Below are 20312 nucleotides of genomic sequence, written 5' to 3' on the forward strand. Positions count from 1 at the left end.
ACTATACCTTCACTCCGTAGATGAAAAAAATGAGGAGTAAAGAGGTTAAAATGATTTGCTTGTATTTAGAGAGCCAGTTGAGCACAGGGAAAACTCATAGCATCATTACATAGAATTTTTTTACATTCAATAATTGAATAAAATACATGGGGTTTAATATACTATTTAAAGCATGAATGGCCTCTGAGCTTCAATAAAATTTTCTTTTTTAAGAAACCTCTGCTAAACTGAATTTTGCTTATGGTCAGATTCTTCTTGCTAAAACATACACAGGCAGCCAACATGGATTTGAGCATTCAGGATTGGCCTATTTTTATATGTACATATTTTTATGTAAAATTTAAAATATAAACTACATGTGTTTATGGTCATTCTTTTCATTTTTCCTGTTGTACAGAAATCAGTAAATGTTGGCTATGTAAACTGACTGTCTTCAAAAGCCAAATTAGCAGAGGATAAATAGATGGCCTCTGCTCTTGGTTTGGGTCTTCCTTCAATTAAGCGGGACAGAAAAAGGAAAGATCATCATTCTCTGATATGCAATTTCTACTCTTTGGATCCTTCCCCAGGAAGCAGTTACAAGTGGATCCCTAGGTATCTGAGGATCATCTCACTTCCCACGGTCTTTACTTCCAAGAAAGCTTCTGCTGAAATGGAGTTGAAGATAGGGGCAAGGGGGAAAAAAGATGAACAACTGGAGATAATTTTCTGAGTTTAAAGAAGCTAGAGTTCTTCCTCCTTCAGTTACGCAGAAGCTGGATCCCTGGGAAAGCTGGAGAAGGGGGACGACATCTTTGATGGCGAGACCTTCTAGACATTGTTTACGTTTTGGTCGAGAAAAGGAAAAGCTCCAAGAAGAGTCCTCAACCCAGACAAGAAAAGCAGAAAATACACAGGAAATGAGGACAACTATGATTGCCAACGTATGGAAAAGAGGGGAAAAAAGGAATCACTGTTTTGGATAAAAGAAGCCAGGCACTGCAAATAAACACCTCTGCATGGTTTTTAATGTGTGTTTGAACAAAATATGAAATTGCTGCTTTGGTAGGGAAAAGATGGTCAAATATCTGCAATTTCATTTGGTTCGACCTGCTATTTTTCAGAGTATCCCCACACAAGGTAACACATGTAGTTATGCAAATACTAACAAGTACTGAGATTAGCACATAAACATTTTGACCTTAAAGTTCTAAAATACAGTGTGGCCTGTGGCCCAAGGATGCAGTCTGACTTGGGCGTTAGGCCTTTCCGGGCCAAAATTGGAACTGGATCATGTACTGTCTTTTTGATGTTTGGTCACTCCCTCTACCACTTTCATCCTCCGGGGACTGTTGCAATGATTCAATGAAATAACACATGCAAGGCCTTAGCTTATTTCCTTACAGATACAGGTAGCTGTCAACTGACAGTTATTACTGTTATGGACTGACTTCACTCGTTATCTTGGGGGTAAGGGGAATGCTAACCTAAACTTCCAGTCAAGCAGAAGTTTCCTGCTAAAACTTACCATTATCTTGTCAAGCAAGACATTTAACTGCAGTTGGAGTATAAGAAGTAAACAGCTCAGTGCTCATGGTACAGGTAAGTTTGGGCTTCTCCGAAGGCAACTGCTGTCCAGGGCTGTGGGCCCTGCTCCAGCCCTGCAATCTTGTGGCCTGCCCCAGTTCCCACTCCTCCAAGGCCACTCTGGTTTGTGAGTTCAGAAAATGACTACTCACAATAGGCTTAGCTCTTCTTGAAGGTGGGCCTTCTCCTGAAATGCTAGGGGGCCCAGACACATCTAAGGAAGGCTTCTCTATTGGTCTCAAATCATGACCCTCAGAACCCAGGTGAGTTTCAGACCAGGCTGTTCTAGTTGAAAAATCTGATGCCAAAACTAAGAATTTATTTGTCTGATTTCGCTTGCAACAGGATCAATGATCATAATGTACAAAAAGGAAGGAATGTATGCAGAGCATCTTCCACAACAGCCACCAATTAATCTCAAACCATGAGGATTGTAGTTAGAAATTTTTAGGTCCAAACTGCAAAATAACATAGATCAGAATAAACACAGGAGAAAGAAAGAAAATATGAATATAAAGATTAAACTGAAACCCTCTTTGTGTTTCTGGGAAGTCCAGCCTAAGTATGATCTAAAACCAAGGAACTGAAATTGTGAAGGGAAACGACATTTTTTTAAAGGTGTTCAGGTGGCAGGTGAAGATATGAAGAGGGTGGTCTCAGAAGAGAGAGGGATAGGTGGAAAGACAGCTTTTCTAAGCCTCAGTGTTCTTATACTAAAAATGGGTGATATCACTTCTACTTGACATATTGGCATAATGAAATTTTAGTGTTTGTTTGGAACAATCTTTTAAGTGTCTTGGAAGTGGAGTTGGCAGAGACAGATGATATCATTCAACATACTGCTGTTCTTAACTTGAATGCCATACCTATTATTTAGACATTATTTAGTGACAGGTTTGCTTCATTGGTAGCTCAGCTGGAAAAGAATCTGCCTGCAATGCGGGAGACCTGGGTTCGATCCCTGGGTTGGGAAGATCCCTTGGGGAAGGGATAGGCTACCCACTCCAGTATTCTGGCCTGGAGAATTCCATGGACTGCATAGTCCATAGGGTTGCAAAGAGTTTATTATAAGTGATAGAAAAAAAAAATCTAACACATATATATATTCCAAAATTTAACAGGAAGGATCATTTAGTTTTTCATCACTGCTCATATGCTAAAGCAAAACATCTGCAAAAAATACCATCATGAACAAGTCAAATGGCTGTTTTCACAATGTATCAAAATCAACTAAATTGGTCACGCTGTGTGCTAGAGTCATGGCCCCTTGGCCAGTGCCAAAATGTCTTGGTGTCACTTGACAGTTGTCCACAGAGCAAACCATCCTCCACATGGAGCTAGATGCTTTTTCAGAATCTGTTTTTGCCATACATGCTATTCCATTCAGATAGTTTCATAATTTCTATCATTGAAATGCTTTTGTCTAATGCTTAAAAATATATACTATCAGATAACTATAATAAAATTCTTAAACATACTCAGCAACATTCGTTTTCTGAAATAAAAAATGAGTCTTATATTTGCAAATCCCACAGCTTGGAAATGTATATGATACACAACATTTAACCTGTCAGCAGCCTCATTAGTGTCAATGAGTAGGAACTGGCAATCAGTGGATGGTGTGCTCTACATGTGTTTGTGTTTTAAAATGTTCCCAAAATAGCTCTCTTAGAGGAGTTAATATTAAACACTTTTACTGGACAAATGAATTTCAGCTTAAACTTTATGCTCTATTTGAATTTTTTTTGAGAAATTCCATTTCTCATATAACTGATCATTTATAGATTACAGAGTCAAGACCCAATTAATAATAACAAAAACAACAACAATAATAATAAAGATTGGGTGGTTAAAAAAATCATCTAAATTTCAACCCTGTCAAAGTGTAAATGATAAAGAAAATATGCAGAAAAACGAATGTGTGCTTGAGTATCAGGAGCTCTAAGATATATATTAATATTTGTATGGTGCTGGTATTCAGTATCCATACAGTTATTAAGACATTTTTATAAACTGTAAGAAATATGTGAGCTATTTCAAGATATAATTCTGAAAAACAGACTTCCATGTAAGAAGCCAATTTAGGAAGAAAACAACATAAACAATAGTAACTTGTGTGCTCAAGTGAAGCATCTTTTTAATTTTGAGTAATGAAGATGTCAAGCCAAACGCTAGAGTAGTTTAACTTAATTAGGTGGCCTATTTTTCCAGGCATCCTTTCATTTCCCATTGAAAACTCAGCTTGTATGCAAGGCAACAAGAGCAATTTTGTCTGTAATGAATACCTCTGGGACTGCACAGAGTAATCATTTGAACGTTACACTGAAGACTGGTTTGAGTAACTAGTTTGGGCTTGTTAGGATGCCAGACTTTGTTGGACTAACTAGATTACTCAAAGCCTGGCAGCTTTGCTATTTTATTGGGTGAATGGTCAAAAAGTCAAGCTGACCTTACTCCTGAAATTTCTGCCAAAAGGAACCAATCTAAAAGTAATTGGCCTAATTTATAGTTCAAATTTATGTCACAATCATGGAAATTTTATGACCTAAGTCAAGGGATTTTTTTTTTCAAAAGTGCTCTTAAAAATATTATACTTTCCAGGCCCTGTTGTCATACCTCATTTATACTGTATCTAACCTTGAGAATTTTCTCATCTGTAACTAAAATACAGATAGAGTTATTAATAAGTTTGCAAACATTAAATATTACAATTCTGACAGTATATATAAGAGAACATTGCACAAAAAAGAACTTGGGAAGTCCCATTGGTTCTGCTGCCATTGTACTGTGTATGACAAATAGCAATACGATATTACTGTAAGAATAACTGCCTGTTACTATATAGTTTATTATCACATTAATTCTTGGAGTCCTGGACTTGAAATAATTCTCTGAGGTGCTAAGAGTGTTGTGCCTTTTGTTAACATGTGAGACACTGACACCCAGGTGGAGGGGTGCTGCTCGAATGGAACGGGCAGGACCAGATTTGCTAAATGTCTGCACAGCAGGGCTGAAAACTACTGTGAGTAGAAGACTCAAAGAATTAATGTGAGTAAAACATGTACACAAAATAAAGCTGCACATTTCCAATGTGCCAAGCATTGCTGAAGCACAGGAGATCCAGAGAGAAAGAAGGGCGAGTCCCACTGCAGTCATGCAATACACCACAGCAGGGCAGGTGTGTGTCTCAATAACTCCAACCAGAGAGGCATGGACATGTGTGCATAAGGAAGAAACATGGATCATTCAGCAATAGCAAGAGGAGAGATAGATGAAAGTGAGGTAAGATGAGCTGAGTTAATGAGAACCTGTGAGGTCCAGAACTCAAGCCGTAATAATGTAGATGGAAAAGAGGAGACAGATTCAACAGTGATGCAGAGAAGTAGAATCAGTACTATCTGGAATCAGTTCAGAGCTCAGCTTTTAAGGGAGACTCTTCAAGTTTCTGTCTTGGGTAACTGGGGAGTGGTGTTCAATCTCACGACTATAGGCAACATAGGAAAAAAAGAAGTTTGGGGTAAGGTAGTGGGCTGGAGGTGATGAATTTCGATTTGACAAATGGATATGTTGAGTCTGAGCTGCTGTTAAGGACAGGTGCCCAGGGAGGTTAGAAATCAAACCTGAAACTCACATGAGAGCTGCCCTAGATGCTTTTCAACTTTTCCATTCAAGATGGAGGGTATAAAATGTACATTAAATGCTTAGTTGTAAGATTCTAGGAAAAACATTGCTATGTTTTATCACAGTTATTTTAAATCTTGAGATCTGAGGAAACAGGTAAGAGAAATTCCAGTGGGAGAAGAAAAAGAGAAGCAGAGAGAAAGCTGATTACAACCTGGAAATAATGTAACACAGGATCTTAGGTCAGGACATTTAATACTTAGGGTTTACTATAATGCTCAAATTAACAACAAAAATTATGGAAGAAAGGGGGAAGGAAGAAAAATAAGAGAGGGAGGAAAGAAATGATGGAAGCAAGTAGATAGGGAGGGAAAACAAGCAGAAAGAAATGGTTTATTGGAGTCAAGGAGGAAGTGATTTATTGAAAACATGGTTTAATCAAGTAACCAAAGATTCTCCATCACCTCTGTCAGGAAAATCTGCCAGGTAATTATTTCTTGTATATATTTAAAAAAAAAAAAGGCAAAAACAGTACTTCTCAATCATTTCCACACAGAGCCCAAACTGAGGGGTGAGAAGTGAAGAGTTCCTACATCCAGGGAACTGGTAAACAATCTCACCATTGTGGGTGGAAAGCATGGAATGAATAAGTAGCTGTGGAAAATGATACTCTTGAAACTTCTATAGAAGAAAAAGAAAGAGGAAAAAGAAACTAAATAAATAAACGGATAGATAAATGACCTTGGTGCTATACAAAGTTCCTATCAAGAAACCCAGACTCCTGTTTCCTTTGATGTATTTAATTCAAATGAACATTTATCTTGAGTATAATTGACTCCATATAAGGAATTACAGAAGGTACTTCAGGGAAAAAGAAGGATTTCCTGGCATGAGCATCTAAGTAGGCTTGGGTGATTCTGGAGAAGGGGCAGAGCTCCGGTAGGCAGTCCAGTCCCCTTCCACCTCTGTGCTGTGCCATTCGGCATGGTGGTCAATCAAACACGTCAGATTAAGAATGAGAAAGGAGTTCGTGATGGCCGATGGCTGCTCCTTACTTCTGGCTTCCTTTCCATTAGCTGCTCACATTTTCTCCCCTAACTATAGAGAAGGGAACCTGTAAGTTCATGAGGTATCAAGCAGCATGGGCCTCCTTAGCCAGAGTCTAGAAACCCACAAATAAGTCTTGCATTGTGTGGTTCAAATTCTATCCAGAATAAGAAAAAGTTAAATGGTGTTTGAAGTCCTGAATGGCCAGCACACTTAGGGCTATTATAGGAGAAAACAGTGAATATTTTAAGAATGAACCCAGAAGTGGAAATGTCACGGGTTTTTATTGCATACTTGTCAGGCTGGAAAATCCCATGGATGGAGGAGCCTGGTAGGCTACAGTCCATGGGGTCGCTAAGAGTCGGACACGACTGAGCGACTTCACTTTCACTTTTCACTTTCATGCATTGGAGAGGGAGGTGGCAGCCCACTCCAGTGTTCTTGCCTGGAGAATCCCGGGGACGGGGGAGCCTGGTGGGCTACCGTCTATGGGGTCACACAGAGTCGGACACGACTGAAGTGACTTAGCATAGCATAGCATAGCAGGCTTATTATAGGGTGGTGTATTCGATATAAAAGCTGTCTATCAATTACAAAAGTATATGCAAAAAATTCTAAGGGTTTGTATACACTAGACTTACGAGGTATAGAGTTCATGCAGTAGATGAGTGCCAGAGAGCCCTTTGGGACTATCTAAAAGAATATCGTTAATTTTTACAGTGTACTTCCATTTCTGGAGCCATTCCAGCACTGGCTTTCTATAAAAATCATTTCTTTAGAATTGTGCTATTTGCTTGTAGCAACATCACAGGAGCAGTAGTGTACCATATGCTGCTACTTAGCAACTTAGTTTGTAAGTCCCAAAGCATGTACTGATTTGAAAATTGAATAGGAATTACAATTGTTGAGAGATATTAAGTAAGCTTGGATTACTAAACTATGCAGATGCTTGATATTGTATATTGTGTAGGAAAAGGAACAAAACTATATATCTTTTTTCCCCTGCAGATGACTAAAGTCTTATTTATTGTTGCCGAAAGGGGTAAATTGATTAAAATTCCCTAAAAGAATACCTGGTAATGAATTCTTGAACACACCATATTACAGTAAACAAAAGGAATGTTAAGGGTAAAATTTAGTAAAGGCCATTCAACTTATATAATTTGTGAAGCTTATTCCCTGCCATGGTATGTATTATCTTACATTAGTCGAATTTTTTCAATAGCATATTTTAAAAACATTTTAATATGTGCTGCATTATTAAAAAATAGTTTGCTTCTGGCACACAAACCTGTCATATCTTTACAAAGCACATAAAGTATTTGGAGCTCCTGACTCCTCCATAAATTATCACTGGTATTTAAAACATTCTTGGTAACTGGACTGAAATATTAAGAAAAATAACATTGTTTGATTTTAGTCAGGGATTAATAGAATTCATGGTACTTGAATTTAAAAATCTGAAGAGCCAAGTTGTTATGATGTATACCCTTTGAATTTCCAATCCTTTATCCAAAAGTCTTTAAGACGGACATAATGATTCTCCGAAAGGGAGCAGCTGCTTTATAACAGCAATCATTTATTGAGTTTGTGTTCCTACTGTTTCAAACAAATTCAATTAGCCCTTACACTTCAAAACCCTAAAGGCACCAAAGAGATGATACCAGGTTGCTTTCATCTAATAGTAATACTAAACTTGTCAGTACAGTTTTGGGATTGATGGTTAGAAGAAAATTAATAGTAACATTTTTCATTTTTTAATCAAACAGTCCTATTCAGAACTACCTATGGATCTTGGCGGCTACTTAGTTGAATGAATTCAGTTTAAGTAATGATTCTAAACACGAAGCCCAACCTTCCAAAGGTATTCTGAGAGTGACTGACTCTGTTGAATGGAAGGAAATGTAGATTGGGTATTTGAACTCAATGATGACCTTCTCATCTGAACAATACTGTATAGTTTCCAGAATGTCTACCAGAGAAGGCAGTGATCATAATGACTTCTAAATGCAAAGTTCATGGAGAGGCAGGCCTGCCTCTGTTTTGAGTTAAGCCTGAGACATTTTGTTCTTAGAGAAATTTTAAAGCCCCGTGAAGTGCACCCCTGACATATATATTAGATTTAATTCACTGACAACCACCATGAAGAAAAATAGTTTTATTTTTGTTCTCTATTTCCCCACCCCTCTCAGTTATCAAATGTATTTGGGTGGATATGTGGGCACTGAAAACAACTGTTTTCAATGTTTGAGTTTACATTATAGTTATTGACACATGAAACTCCAGGCTACCATGGTTTTCACTCTTCCAGAAAATATATGTTCAAGTCCACAATATGCTCCTGTGAACTCTTCCTCACTCTCATTTATTCATTCATTTATTTTTACTTACAGTATTCTTACATATCATGTTATAGTGGCCCCAGAGGGCAGTTACTATTTTGCTTCAAATACCGGCTCTGGATCAAAAGGTCTGGTCTTAAGTATCTAAAAATAAATAGCCAAACATTCACTTTTATAAATGTAACCATTTACATTTTCATTGGACTTTCGTTGTCACTTCTCATGATTAAACACCTTGTCAACCATTCCCAGTGAAATGGATACAGATGTGCCCTTGAAATGTTTCCATAATACCACGGTGTTCTGGCTTGAAAGCAGCCACAGAGCACTCTCTGGCTGTGGGATTCTGGTGATCAATGTAACATTTATTGAAATGCCCCAATAGTTGATAATTAAAGCTATCTGTGACATGTGTAGCTTATAATGATTAACTCGTCTACAGTCAGAAGCTCAAATAACCTGCACCTGTAAAGACTTTATTTCCTAAAGGTAAAACAACTGTTTAGGAAAGATCATGCTGGCAAAACAGCTGCTTGCCGTTCTGGAGAGGAAACAAGGTATTATCTTTCAACAAATGCCAACTCTGGGGTTTTATCAGCGCGATCTCATTAACTGGAAACAAGGCTTAAATGCTTTGTTTATAAATTATGATTATTCCTGATTGCGGCAGTTACTGATAGTGCTACTCATTTGCAATGCAACTCTTTGAATTTGTTTAATTACAATTTGAAACAAGGCAGAGAAGATTAATTAACCCACCTGGCTGGCTGGCACATAGTCCTGGCTCGGCTCTGTCATGCTCATATACATGTTCTCACCGTCAAACTGCGAATGAAATAATAGTAAACATTCAGCAATCTTGACTGTGTGCATGTTTGTTGTTGGTTTTTGTGTTTTGTTTTTTTTTTTCACCATCAAACTGGAAAACAGTAGCCATAAAACAAAATACTGTGGTTGGAAATATGGAAAATCTGTCACAGCAAGAGAACCATGTCTATTCTTTGATGCTTCTGTTGTCATCTTTCCTGACCCTGGATGTCAGTGATTTGGAGTAATTAGTGCTCTAGTAATTACAGCAAGCAAGCAAGAAATGAATGGTTTCCTTTCATCTGCAATCTGTTTTAAAACAAAATGGCTCATTCTGCATACCACATATATACATATTGCAGTTCAGCTGTAACGAAGTATTAAATGGATGGCATGATTTCTGAAAGAAAAGAATAATGGAAAATATACTAAGGCACAGCTCAACACATTCTGAGTTTGGTTCTCAAAAATGAAAAAGCGCAGAGTTTTCATAATAGACTAAAATTGGCTTCACCACAATAGCCTTACAATTAAAAAATTTTAACTTGATAATAATATTTGAGAAGAGCACGTGACACTACAAGCATGTCTAAGAATGGTAATAACAATGGATAACAATACAAATATAAGACTCAATGATCACATTTTCCTCTCGGAAGATTTTCAAAGACATAGAATTAATGTAAGTATTACAAATGCATAGAAATCCATATACAAATTCACAAGTTAGGAGCAAGATGGGAGGAGAAAATTCCTGGGGGCAGTTCGCGTACAAAACTGTAGAAGAGTTCAAGCAACAATAACAGTAACAACAAACTTTTCATTATTTGGGTTTTTGAAAGCAGTAATCACTCCATTCAGACTTAATCCTCAGCTTAAAAGTGCTGTCTTGAGTTACTTGATAAATGGGTAAAGCATTTCCCTTTTAGTTAAAGGAAGAATTTTCCCAAGGAAATAATCAAACGGACTAATACAACCAGCTTCAAAGAGCTGAGTCTGAATATACTTTCACTGCCAGACTATTTCAGACATGGCAATTTGAATATCTGGAAGGTTATTTTTCAAGACAGAATAGAGTTAGTGACGGAGGTAGAAGGCGCAGTGCTGTGGACATGCTTGTACAGCATGAGAATAATTATAGACACAGCATTCCACCACCTGTGAGCTGCTAGCAACAAAATGGACACGCCTCAGTTCTGGAACTGGCTCTGAACTGTAGTCTGCAACACTGCCCTGAAGATCCACATAAACATGAGCTGTACAGAAAGACCTCCCTAAGGACACTTGAGGCACTCATTAAGTTCAAAGAACCAAAAGATTTCCTCACGCATCATCTTGAAAATATTTATATTTCATGTTGTGTGAATAGACGTATCTAAACAGATCTGATATCACTCATTGAAAGATGTGGTTGTTAGGACAAATCAGAAATAGCACACCCAGAAAAGAAGATCTGGACATTTTAGTTGCTCTGTCATCTGGCTTAGGAGCCCTGAGTCCGATTGACTTACCCACAGTTGGTTTTCCATCAGTCAGGTGAATGCCTTCAACCCAAGATAGTCTAGCCTCACGAGATCCGCCTGTCACTTCTACCAGCTCAAAACCTAACAAAGAGCATCATTTAGCATTTCTCCACCCCCTCCCACTGTTGGTTTGTTTATAAATGTTTTTAATGTTAAGATGCCAAAGAATCATTTAAAATATGGACAGTTTCTCTGACTGTAGCAAACTAAACTGAACAGAAGTAGTGAAGTGAATCAAACACTCCACTGCCTATGCATATTCTATAAATGTGTTACTTTCTATTTCATCTTCTCTTACTCATTTTCTAAATCTGGTGTCATTTTCAAGCCAACTAAAGCTTTGAAGTTTTGGTTTTAGTCTATCCAAAATGTGTGCTAATTGAGTATATTCAACTTACTGCTCCTAAGAACTCTTTCCTCAAAAAAGTATCAGCACTTAAGTAATATTGAGCCAAGGCTGAAACAGCATTTTAAGTAAAAGATACTTTGCTAAAGGAAAAACTATTTTTTTCAAGTACGTCCTATGTATCTGTAACGAGTATTCTTGCCTGGAGAATCCCTATGGACAGAAGAGCTGGTGGGCCACCGTCCATAGGGTCACAAAGAATTGGACGCAATTAAAGTGACTTAGCACACACACACAACCTACCTGTATCTTTACATGCATTAACTGATATGTATTAAGTGATTTAATCTTCACAACAACGAAGAGTTAGGTATTATTATTATTACCCGTAAAGGCAGAGAGAAGTAAAGCTAGATGCTCAAAGTTACACAGCTACCAAGAGGCAGGGCTGGGATTCAAAGCCAAGAAGCCTGGTTTTACAACATATGCATGTAACTCCCAAAACAAATATAAATATATTCTGAGCCATAAATGATGAGTTAGCTATCAATTCTGAAAATAATGCCAATATATTATCAGAAAAGACTGATGACAGTATCTCAATGATGTTAAGATATCGTACAGAATTTCTATGGTGAAAGTGAAAGTTGCTCAGTCGTGTCCCACTCTTTGCAACCCCATGGACTATACAGTCCATGGAATTCTCCAGGCCAGAATACTGGAGTGGGTAGCCATTCCCTTCTCCAGGGAATCTCACCAACCCAGGGAGAGATCTTAGCACAACCCATCGAACCCACGTCATCCACATCGCAGGCAGATTCTTTAACAGCTGAGCCACCAGCTTTCAAAGAACAAGAGTCCCAGTGAGCTGACAATTTAGTAATCAGGCTGGGAGAATATTCCTGGATGCTTTATAAGTAAGCCTTAAAAGACAGGGAGGTGGTTTGCTGGTTAATTTTATGTGTCAGTTTAGCTGGGCCACCAATGTCCAGATGTTTGGACAAATATTCTGGGTGTGTCTATGAGGCTCTTTGGACAAAATTAACATCTCAATTGGTAAAAATGAATAAAGCAGATTGCCCTCCTTACTGTGGGCGGGCCTCATCCAATCAGTTGAATGTCTGAATAGAACAAAAAAGCTGACACTCCTGAGTGTAAAAGGGAAATCTTCCTGCCTGACTGCTTGACCTGAACACCTGTCTTCCTGCCTTCAGACTCAAACTGAAACATCAGCTCTTCTGGGTCTCAAGCCTGCCAGCTTTTGGATGGGAACTATATCATTTGTTATTGTTTGAATATTTTTTAATGAAGAAAAAAACCCCAAAAAACTCTTGGTCTCCAGCTTCCCAACTACACATCTGGGGACTTCTCAGCCTCCATAATCACAACTCCTTGTAATAAATCCTCCCTTCCTTCCCCTACCACTTCTATTACTATCAAGATATTCACAACTCCTCTGAAAGCTTATCTCTGGAAGACCGGCAATGTAGAGATGCAGAAAGAGATGACCTTGATTTTTTTGCTATGAGAGTGTCTGGCCTCACCACAACCACTCCCTGTGACCCAGTATATGTCACATACATCCACACCTCTTTGTCCAGACTGTCTTCCTTCTCTTGAAATGTTTCTTAGATCCTTCAGTTCCCCTTAGTCAGGGTTGGGCTGTCTCTAGCCTCTGGGGTCCTCCAGGTAGCCCTCTGGTTCCAGGCAGGTTTTGTTATTGGGGGATTAACTCCCTAGGGCTGTGAGCTACCAGAAGACAGTACACATCTTGGTAATCTTTAGTGTCCTTATGGCTTAGGGATAGCACATAAAAAGTCCTCAGGAAATGTACAATTAACCAAAATTAAACTGTATTTGCTTGATTGCATAGATCCTCTTCCTACAGAAGGCATTGACTTGAGAGGAGGGAGAATATTCAGCTTTTAGAAAATGATTTGAAGGCTTTTAAATGCACACAATTCATAGTCTTACAGTAGATTAAAACTGGAGCAGAATTACAATAGGAGCAGAAGCTCTTACAAAGAAAAAAAAAGGTACAGAAATAGCCAAGACAGCAATACTTAAATGCTGGAACCTGTTCTTCCTCAAGATTTTTATTCAATTAAAAAACATGCAGATTTTTTTTAAGAATCAAGAGATCTCACTGTAAATTAACTTAAGGTCTCTTTCTGAAGAATTATAAGTTACCAAATAAAGATACACGTATGTCAAAACAAGCCTGGTCATTCCTCTTTGTGTTTGGACAAACTCTTGAGCTCAAGAAGAAAAATAAGCCAAGATTCCAGTGCCCCAGCTCACCGTCTCCCTGCAAGACCCCAACAGGTTAACATCATCCTTGTACTTTTTACAGCTCCACCCAACCACACCCTGTCCAGAAGCTGGTTCCAGGGATCTCAACAGGTCTTCTGCTGATGCAACATTCTTAGAATGCATCTGTATCTTGGGTTTATATCTAGTTGCCATCTTAAGTTGAATTATAGTGGATAGAGTCCCAGAATTTCAGTCTTGGAAAGGTCCTCAAAGGTGTCATGTCTGAACCCCTGAGGTTATGACTTAAGAAACAGACTTTTTATTGGTCATGCAGTCCATCTGGGTATAGAATCAAAGTCTAGATTTCTAGTAGAAGAGTTTTTCATTATGACATGCTGCTTTATACTCCATTGCCCATTAAAAGTGAGGGATTAGACTCTACGGCTACTGTTTTAAACTCCATCACAAATAATAGGTGGGGGACCAGATCCACAATGCTTTGTGTGTGGCTTGTTTGCATGCCCCACAGTCTAAAAGGCAAAGTATTTGCGTTATTACACTAATGACCCCAGTTCACTTCATCTGGACCACATATTAGATAAACCTTATTCATAATTGTTGCAATGATATTCTTTTATTAAAAATAACTAACTGCATCTCCTTACTCCTTGCATTTGTCACAGCTATTATTTTTAGAATTCAGCTGAATTTAGGCATTATAACTTTTCAAAATACATCTAAGCATCCTAGGACTTTTAATTTCTGTGTATTCTCAATTTAAAACCTGAAGCAAAGTTTGAAGGAGTAAATAGGCTGACTTATTTAAATCTAAATGTAAATGGCATCAACTCGGGATTAGCCTTTCTGACCAAATGCTTTAGACTCTTTTTCGTGTTTTTATTTCAAAGCACCAGGGGATACAATCACATAAAAAGTCATTCATAATCTTCCACTACAGTTTTTAAAAATTGTTTTCAGAGGATATTAACCAAACCCATAATCCCAAAGAGCTTTTCAAACTAGGTAGTTATTATTTCTTCTATTTAAAACTGAAAGTAGACATCCAACACCATCTGAACAGAGTAAACGATGAGCAGAAATGAGTAATATTAGGCTCCCAAAACCACTAAACATAAGAAAAATCAAAGATAGAATATGAAGTATAAATCAATCATTGGCACTGGTAGAGGAAATGGAATCTTTTTAGGGAAACCATTAGAAGAAAACCAGAAAACTGCTGCTGGGGAAGAATGGGGGCCTCATGGGATTCATGAACAGTATTGCATTGTATCCCCTGTAAAAGTGAAAATCTTATATTTCTGGGTGTTTTCTGGAGGAATATTGGATACTTTGTTTTGTTTTTTTTTTTAAAGAAGTTAAAAATGGAAATGTTTATAACAGGGAGTTAATGTGACATTTCTTAGAAGACTATAAATCATTATAAGACAGGGCAATATCCTCAAAATGAAATATCCAGTTTTGTATTACTGGGCTCAATGTGAGATTAAAAGTTATCTTTTTCTTTTTCTTTTTTTTTTTTTGGTAATGAAAGAAATAGTTTAAGTTTGGTCAATGAAATCAAAGACTTCTGCTCTTTCATGTAGAGCAAAGCGTTTTGAAAGCTACAGCATAATGTGAAGGGTGGGAACAGGCGCTGAGCACAGCTGTCACCACTGTTCACACGCAGAGTAACGTGTAGCCAATAAAAATAGACTGAGGTGAGCTCCAAGCTTCCTAGGCATCCTCCATTCTCCAGGAACAAGGTCAGGAGACACTGGAGAGGGAGTGTGTGTTTATTTATCTTCCAGTTCCAAGGCTGACCGTGGAAATGTGAGAGGGGCTGAGGCAGTCCGCCTCCATGCCGAGCCAGACTGAATGAAACTGGCACTGTGCAAAGGGGCCTGGAAAGTGCTCACGGACCCTGAAGGGACACCTGCAGAGCACAGCCCGTCAACACCCAGAGAAAAGGAAACAACTACTGCCGGTGCTTTGAATGGATGTGCGTGACAACCTGGGAGCACACAGAGCTGAACCACGAAAGAGAGACCCCTCTTGGTTGGCTCCTGTCACTTGAACTTGAGTGGTAAACACTCTGCTGCAGATCTGAATGGCATGGAGAGGAAATATGATCTGGGCAGAGTGGAGCTTGATGACTTGGCCACTGGAGGGGGAAAGAGAGAATATCACCTCCACAAGGGCAACACTGGACCCACCACTGAGAATCTGAGCTGTGTTTAGGAACTGAATCTATACTCTCATCTTTGTCCTAGTGAAACATTTATTTGGGGAAGAACTGTGTATCATGTTTCCGTTGTTAACTTTAATAACTGACATTTTCAGTAACAGTATTATGCATTTATCTTGATCCTATCCTCATAGATGCTGTCCTACACCAAGGCCCAGTGGCATGGTAGCAACTATCTCCATCTGCTGTTAACGGTATGGTTACAATGCAATGTTTGTTTGCTTTTTTAGGCAACACACCAAATTTATTAATGCAAATGTACTCTGTATTATTTTAAGTGGCACACTTAAAGTCACACTTAATGGCTCCACACTTAAGTCATGCCATTATGATTCAAAACACTTTTAACCGCTATGGGCACTTTCCAACCACATATTAAGCCATTTAGTTTTTGGAACAGCTGTAATATGGTGACTACTGTTAATCCCATTACAGACGACAAAACTAAGACACAGAGGAGTTAAGTAACCTGTCTGTGATGGATCCAATCACATGTCCCCCAGGCCTGCACAGCCTGCCTGACCCTCAGGCCTTGGCCACTGGCTTTTAATTTCACAGTTCTCGTGGAAATAAAAGTCCCCAGCTCTCTGTACTGCCACCACAGTACAGTTAGTGGTGCCCCAAATCCACACCAACTGACATCGAGAGGCCCCGCCTCTCGATTACCAGAAGAGCTGGTAATGCACCTCAAGAGTTGGGTAGGTACTGCCCAGTGGAGAGGACTGGCCCATGGCAGGCCCTGTGGCCTCTTCAGAGAAGACCCTTTGGCCTAACAAGCAGCAGTAGTCTGCTGCACAGCTACTACGCTTGGAAGTACACACCATGTTTTGTTCTTCCCACCTCCCTGCCGTGGTCCTTCCCCCTCACTTTGGATTCCCTGGATTTGCACTCCCGGTGTTAATATGCAAGCATTCATTATGGGCTCTCCTTTCCAGGGCACCTGGACCAAGACAGTGCCAGGTGAGTCGCCCAAGGTTAGTAAGTAACAGCTCTTAACTAATGCTACATTTCATCCTGTCTTTACTGTCTTTATTATGCTTCCATTATATTATTGAGTCATTTAGTTCTATTTTAAATGTCTATGCAGTGACATAAACAAATTTATGAAATAGTAATAAACAGAAGAATCAAGATTTTTCAATATCATGAAAATACCACTCAGACGGTAAAAGCATCTGCCTACAATGACAGAGACCTGGGTTCAATCCCTGGGTTGGGAAGATCCCCTGGAGAAGGAAATGGCAACCCACTCCAGTACTCTTGCCTTGAAAATCCCATGGACGGAGGAGCCTGGCATGGGGTCACAAAGAGTCGGATAGGACTGAGTGACTTCACTTTCACTTTCATGCAAGTTTTGAGAAAATTTCATTAATCCCAAAAGAAATCCATTTTCATTATACATTATTTAAGAAAGAAAAGAATGTGTGGATAGAAGCTTAGCTATCACTCCAAATCAATCCTGGTGCACTTAGTGGAAATAACTTTTAACTAAATCATGAAAACACACTTGATCCATGACACTAGTGTCTGATATCAGAAAATCACGAGCAATGATTTCTGAGTCCATGTAGAACTCTTGTTTTTAAAATGAATTTCCAAGTAATTTCTGAATTTCTATAAAGCAAAAAGCTGTAAAACTATACCATGTCACTGAAACTCAGTGCACTTTCAAATGATTGGTTCAGAACATTCCTGTGACTTATGTTGTAGTCAAGTTTTTCTGAATCCATTGGCTAAGAGAACAACTTGAGAAGTACATTCAAACTTGCTGGCAATCCTTACCTAAGCTCACTATTTCCACATCGTATCAGCTCTCACCTCATTCACCACAGTACCTAAATCCTGCATAGACCTGGAATGAAAAGTATGAAAGTCATTTTTTGGGGGGTTGCCTCTTTTATTTCTAGTATTCCTTTTAAAGCACAGTGAACATTCTTCAGTATCTGACACATAGAGGAAAAGGTGAGACTATTTTTCACACATGTCTGGTCTGGAAGAACATGCTCCGTTCAAAACAAGAAAAATGTGAGACTTAGAAGTTCAGAACATTGAGAAGGTTCTGAGATTTGAACGACAGATGTAGAAAAAGATTAACAGAGAAGTTGTATTTAGACTGCTTAGGTGACAACTGAGTGGGATGAAAACTTTTTTAAAAAAGAGTTGAAGTCAAACAATTATTGAATAATTTTTAGATTAAAAGTGAGGGAACCAAATAAAAATACAAATAGGAAGGTACAGAATTATTAAGATGGAGATTCTCACTTCCCTATTATTATTACTCAGAAAATAACATTGAGACTAAATATAACAATGATGTTACAGGAATAGACTTCTGGTCATTAAACTCTCCTAATGGTAGGACAGGTGTTGAAATATATTTTGGTATATTCAGGGTAAACCTGACCGATTAAAAACATAAGAAGTTCAGTTTAGATATACTCCATTTTTCTTTTGAGATCATATATAATATTTTTTTTCAGGCTCCAGCCAGAGAGTTTCTATTTTCTGAATGAAAACATACTGACATTTTAAAGAACTGGATTAAATCTTTCAAGTCACTGAGTGTAAATCTGTCCATTAGGAATGGAAACAAAGCTCTGGATCTTTCACTTTAAGGAACTTAAAAAGTTACTCAATCCATTTGTTTTATCAAAAGGAGAAGAATTTCTGAATTTTCTTTGAGATTTCAAATACTATATAGGTATATTTATTTTTATATTATCTTCTTTGATATTTAACCCATGATCCCATGTAGCTCTCCCTGCTGACTTATCATATGTTATGAAGATTATGACATAATTTTCCTTGCTTTAGCTTAAGACTTCATGCATAAGATGTGCCCATCCCAAGGCATATTCATTACATGTATTTATAGAGTTTTCTTATTGTCTTCATGTTTACAGTAGTTCTAACTATCCCCCTAGGTTATATTCCCACTCCCATTTGAATTTTGTTTTTTTTTTTTTTTATGGTAGCATTCTCCCAAATAGTTCATCCTCCCTTTGGACAACATCCTTCTTATAGCATGATACAGTGCCAGAAACATGTCTAACCCGAAACAGGAAGTCTTGTTGCTGGAAATTCCAAGTCTGCTTCCACTCAAAGCCTTATTTATACTGCATGGTGAGGAGAGACTGGTTTCCCTTGTTTTACTTTCTGAATGGCACCATATGATGCTCTTTTGCTGAAAAATTGCAAGACAGTCAGCACATGGACAGTCACACAAGACAGTCAGGGGTGCACCATCTAGCATGGTCTTGCTGTTACAGTAAATGTAATGGTAATCAACACAGTCCCAGACAAAAATGTGGTACTCACTCATTCAATCATTCAACAAATGCTCCTTTTGCACCCGCTGTGTGCCAGGCCCCGTTCACAGTGACAGCAGCTAACACCTACTTTATACTCACTGTGTGCTAGGTGCACACATGCATTCACTCACTGAATCCTTCCAACAGCTCTGTGAGGCAGGGAGTATTCACGTCCTTTGACCAAAAAGGAAACTGAGCCTTAAAGAATTAGGTCACTTGGAAGGGGTAGAGCAGAGGCTCAATTCCAGGTCTGTTTGAGGACAGAAAAATACTTACTAGTAATAGTACTAGAAGAGGATCAATCAACATGAAACTTTCTGGTAACCCAATGTGAGTATAAAATTAATGAATATCAAAACCAATTCAACAACTACCAGGACAGCAGACTTCATTATTTCAATGACAATACTCACTTAATGACAATGGAATAATTTATTCCATAGTCAATTCTAATGGGATCAGAACAGTTACTAGAGGCAGAAAGTGTATTAGGAAGATTACATGCATGTTAAGTCACTTTTAAACTCCGAGAGTTGGTGATGGACAGGGAGGCCTGGCATGCTGCAGTCCATGGGGTTGCAAAGAGTAGGACATGACTGAGCGACTGAACTGAACTGAAGTCACTTCAGTCGTGTCCGAATCTTTGCAATCCTATGAATGTAGCCCACCAGGCTCCTCTGCCCACGGGATTCTCCAGGCATGAATACTGGAATGGGTTGCCATTTCCTTCTCCAGGGAATCTTCCCAACCCAGGGATCAAACCTGTGTCTCTTACAGCTCCTGCATTGGTATTGACAGGCAGGTTCTTTATGTAGGCTGCAGTTCATGGGGTCGCAAAGAGTCAGACACAGCTGAGCAACTTCACTTTCACTTTTCACTTTCATGCATTGGAGACGGAAATGACAATCCATTCCAGTGTTCTTGCCTGGAGAATCCCAGAAACAGCGGAGCCTGGTGAGCTGCCGTCTATGGGGTCGCACAGAGTCGGACACGACTGAAGCGACTTAGCAGCAGCAGCAGCAGCGCCATCTGGGAAGCCCCACAGAATTGAATAATTCAGAGCAGGGTTCGAAACTCAGGTTTGCCACTCAATATCTGCAAATAGATCCAACCAGTCCATCCTAAAGGAAATCAGTCCTGGGTGTTCATTGGAAGGACTGATGTTGAAGCTGAAACTCCAATACTTTGGCCACCTCATGCAAAGAGCTGACTCATTGGAAAAGACCCTGATGATGGGAAAGACTGAGGGCA

General features: G+C 38.8%; 1 protein-coding gene across 8 annotated transcripts in view; it reads right to left on the reverse strand.

Annotated features, from left to right (window-relative positions):
- The window catches only part of TOX (thymocyte selection-associated high mobility group box), a 311684-nt gene that overhangs the window by 157227 nt on the left and 134145 nt on the right, over positions 1-20312 (reverse strand). For 6 of the 8 annotated variants that reach the window (XM_010838988.1, XM_010838987.1, XM_010838993.1 and 3 more), the window contains exon 2: positions 9336-9401. In XM_010838988.1, the coding sequence (XP_010837290.1) occupies positions 9336-9401 (66 nt within the window). Of the gene's footprint in view, positions 1-9335; positions 9402-10894; positions 11430-17532; positions 19622-20312 lie in introns of those variants that run through there. The other 2 variants (XM_010838995.1, XM_010838991.1) reach the window with 2 other exon arrangements.

The sequence above is a fragment of the Bison bison genome, unplaced genomic scaffold (assembly GCF_000754665.1).
Source record: "Bison bison bison isolate TAMUID 2011002044 unplaced genomic scaffold, Bison_UMD1.0 scf7180017864108, whole genome shotgun sequence".
In the NCBI taxonomy this organism is placed as follows: Eukaryota; Metazoa; Chordata; class Mammalia; order Artiodactyla; family Bovidae; genus Bison; species Bison bison.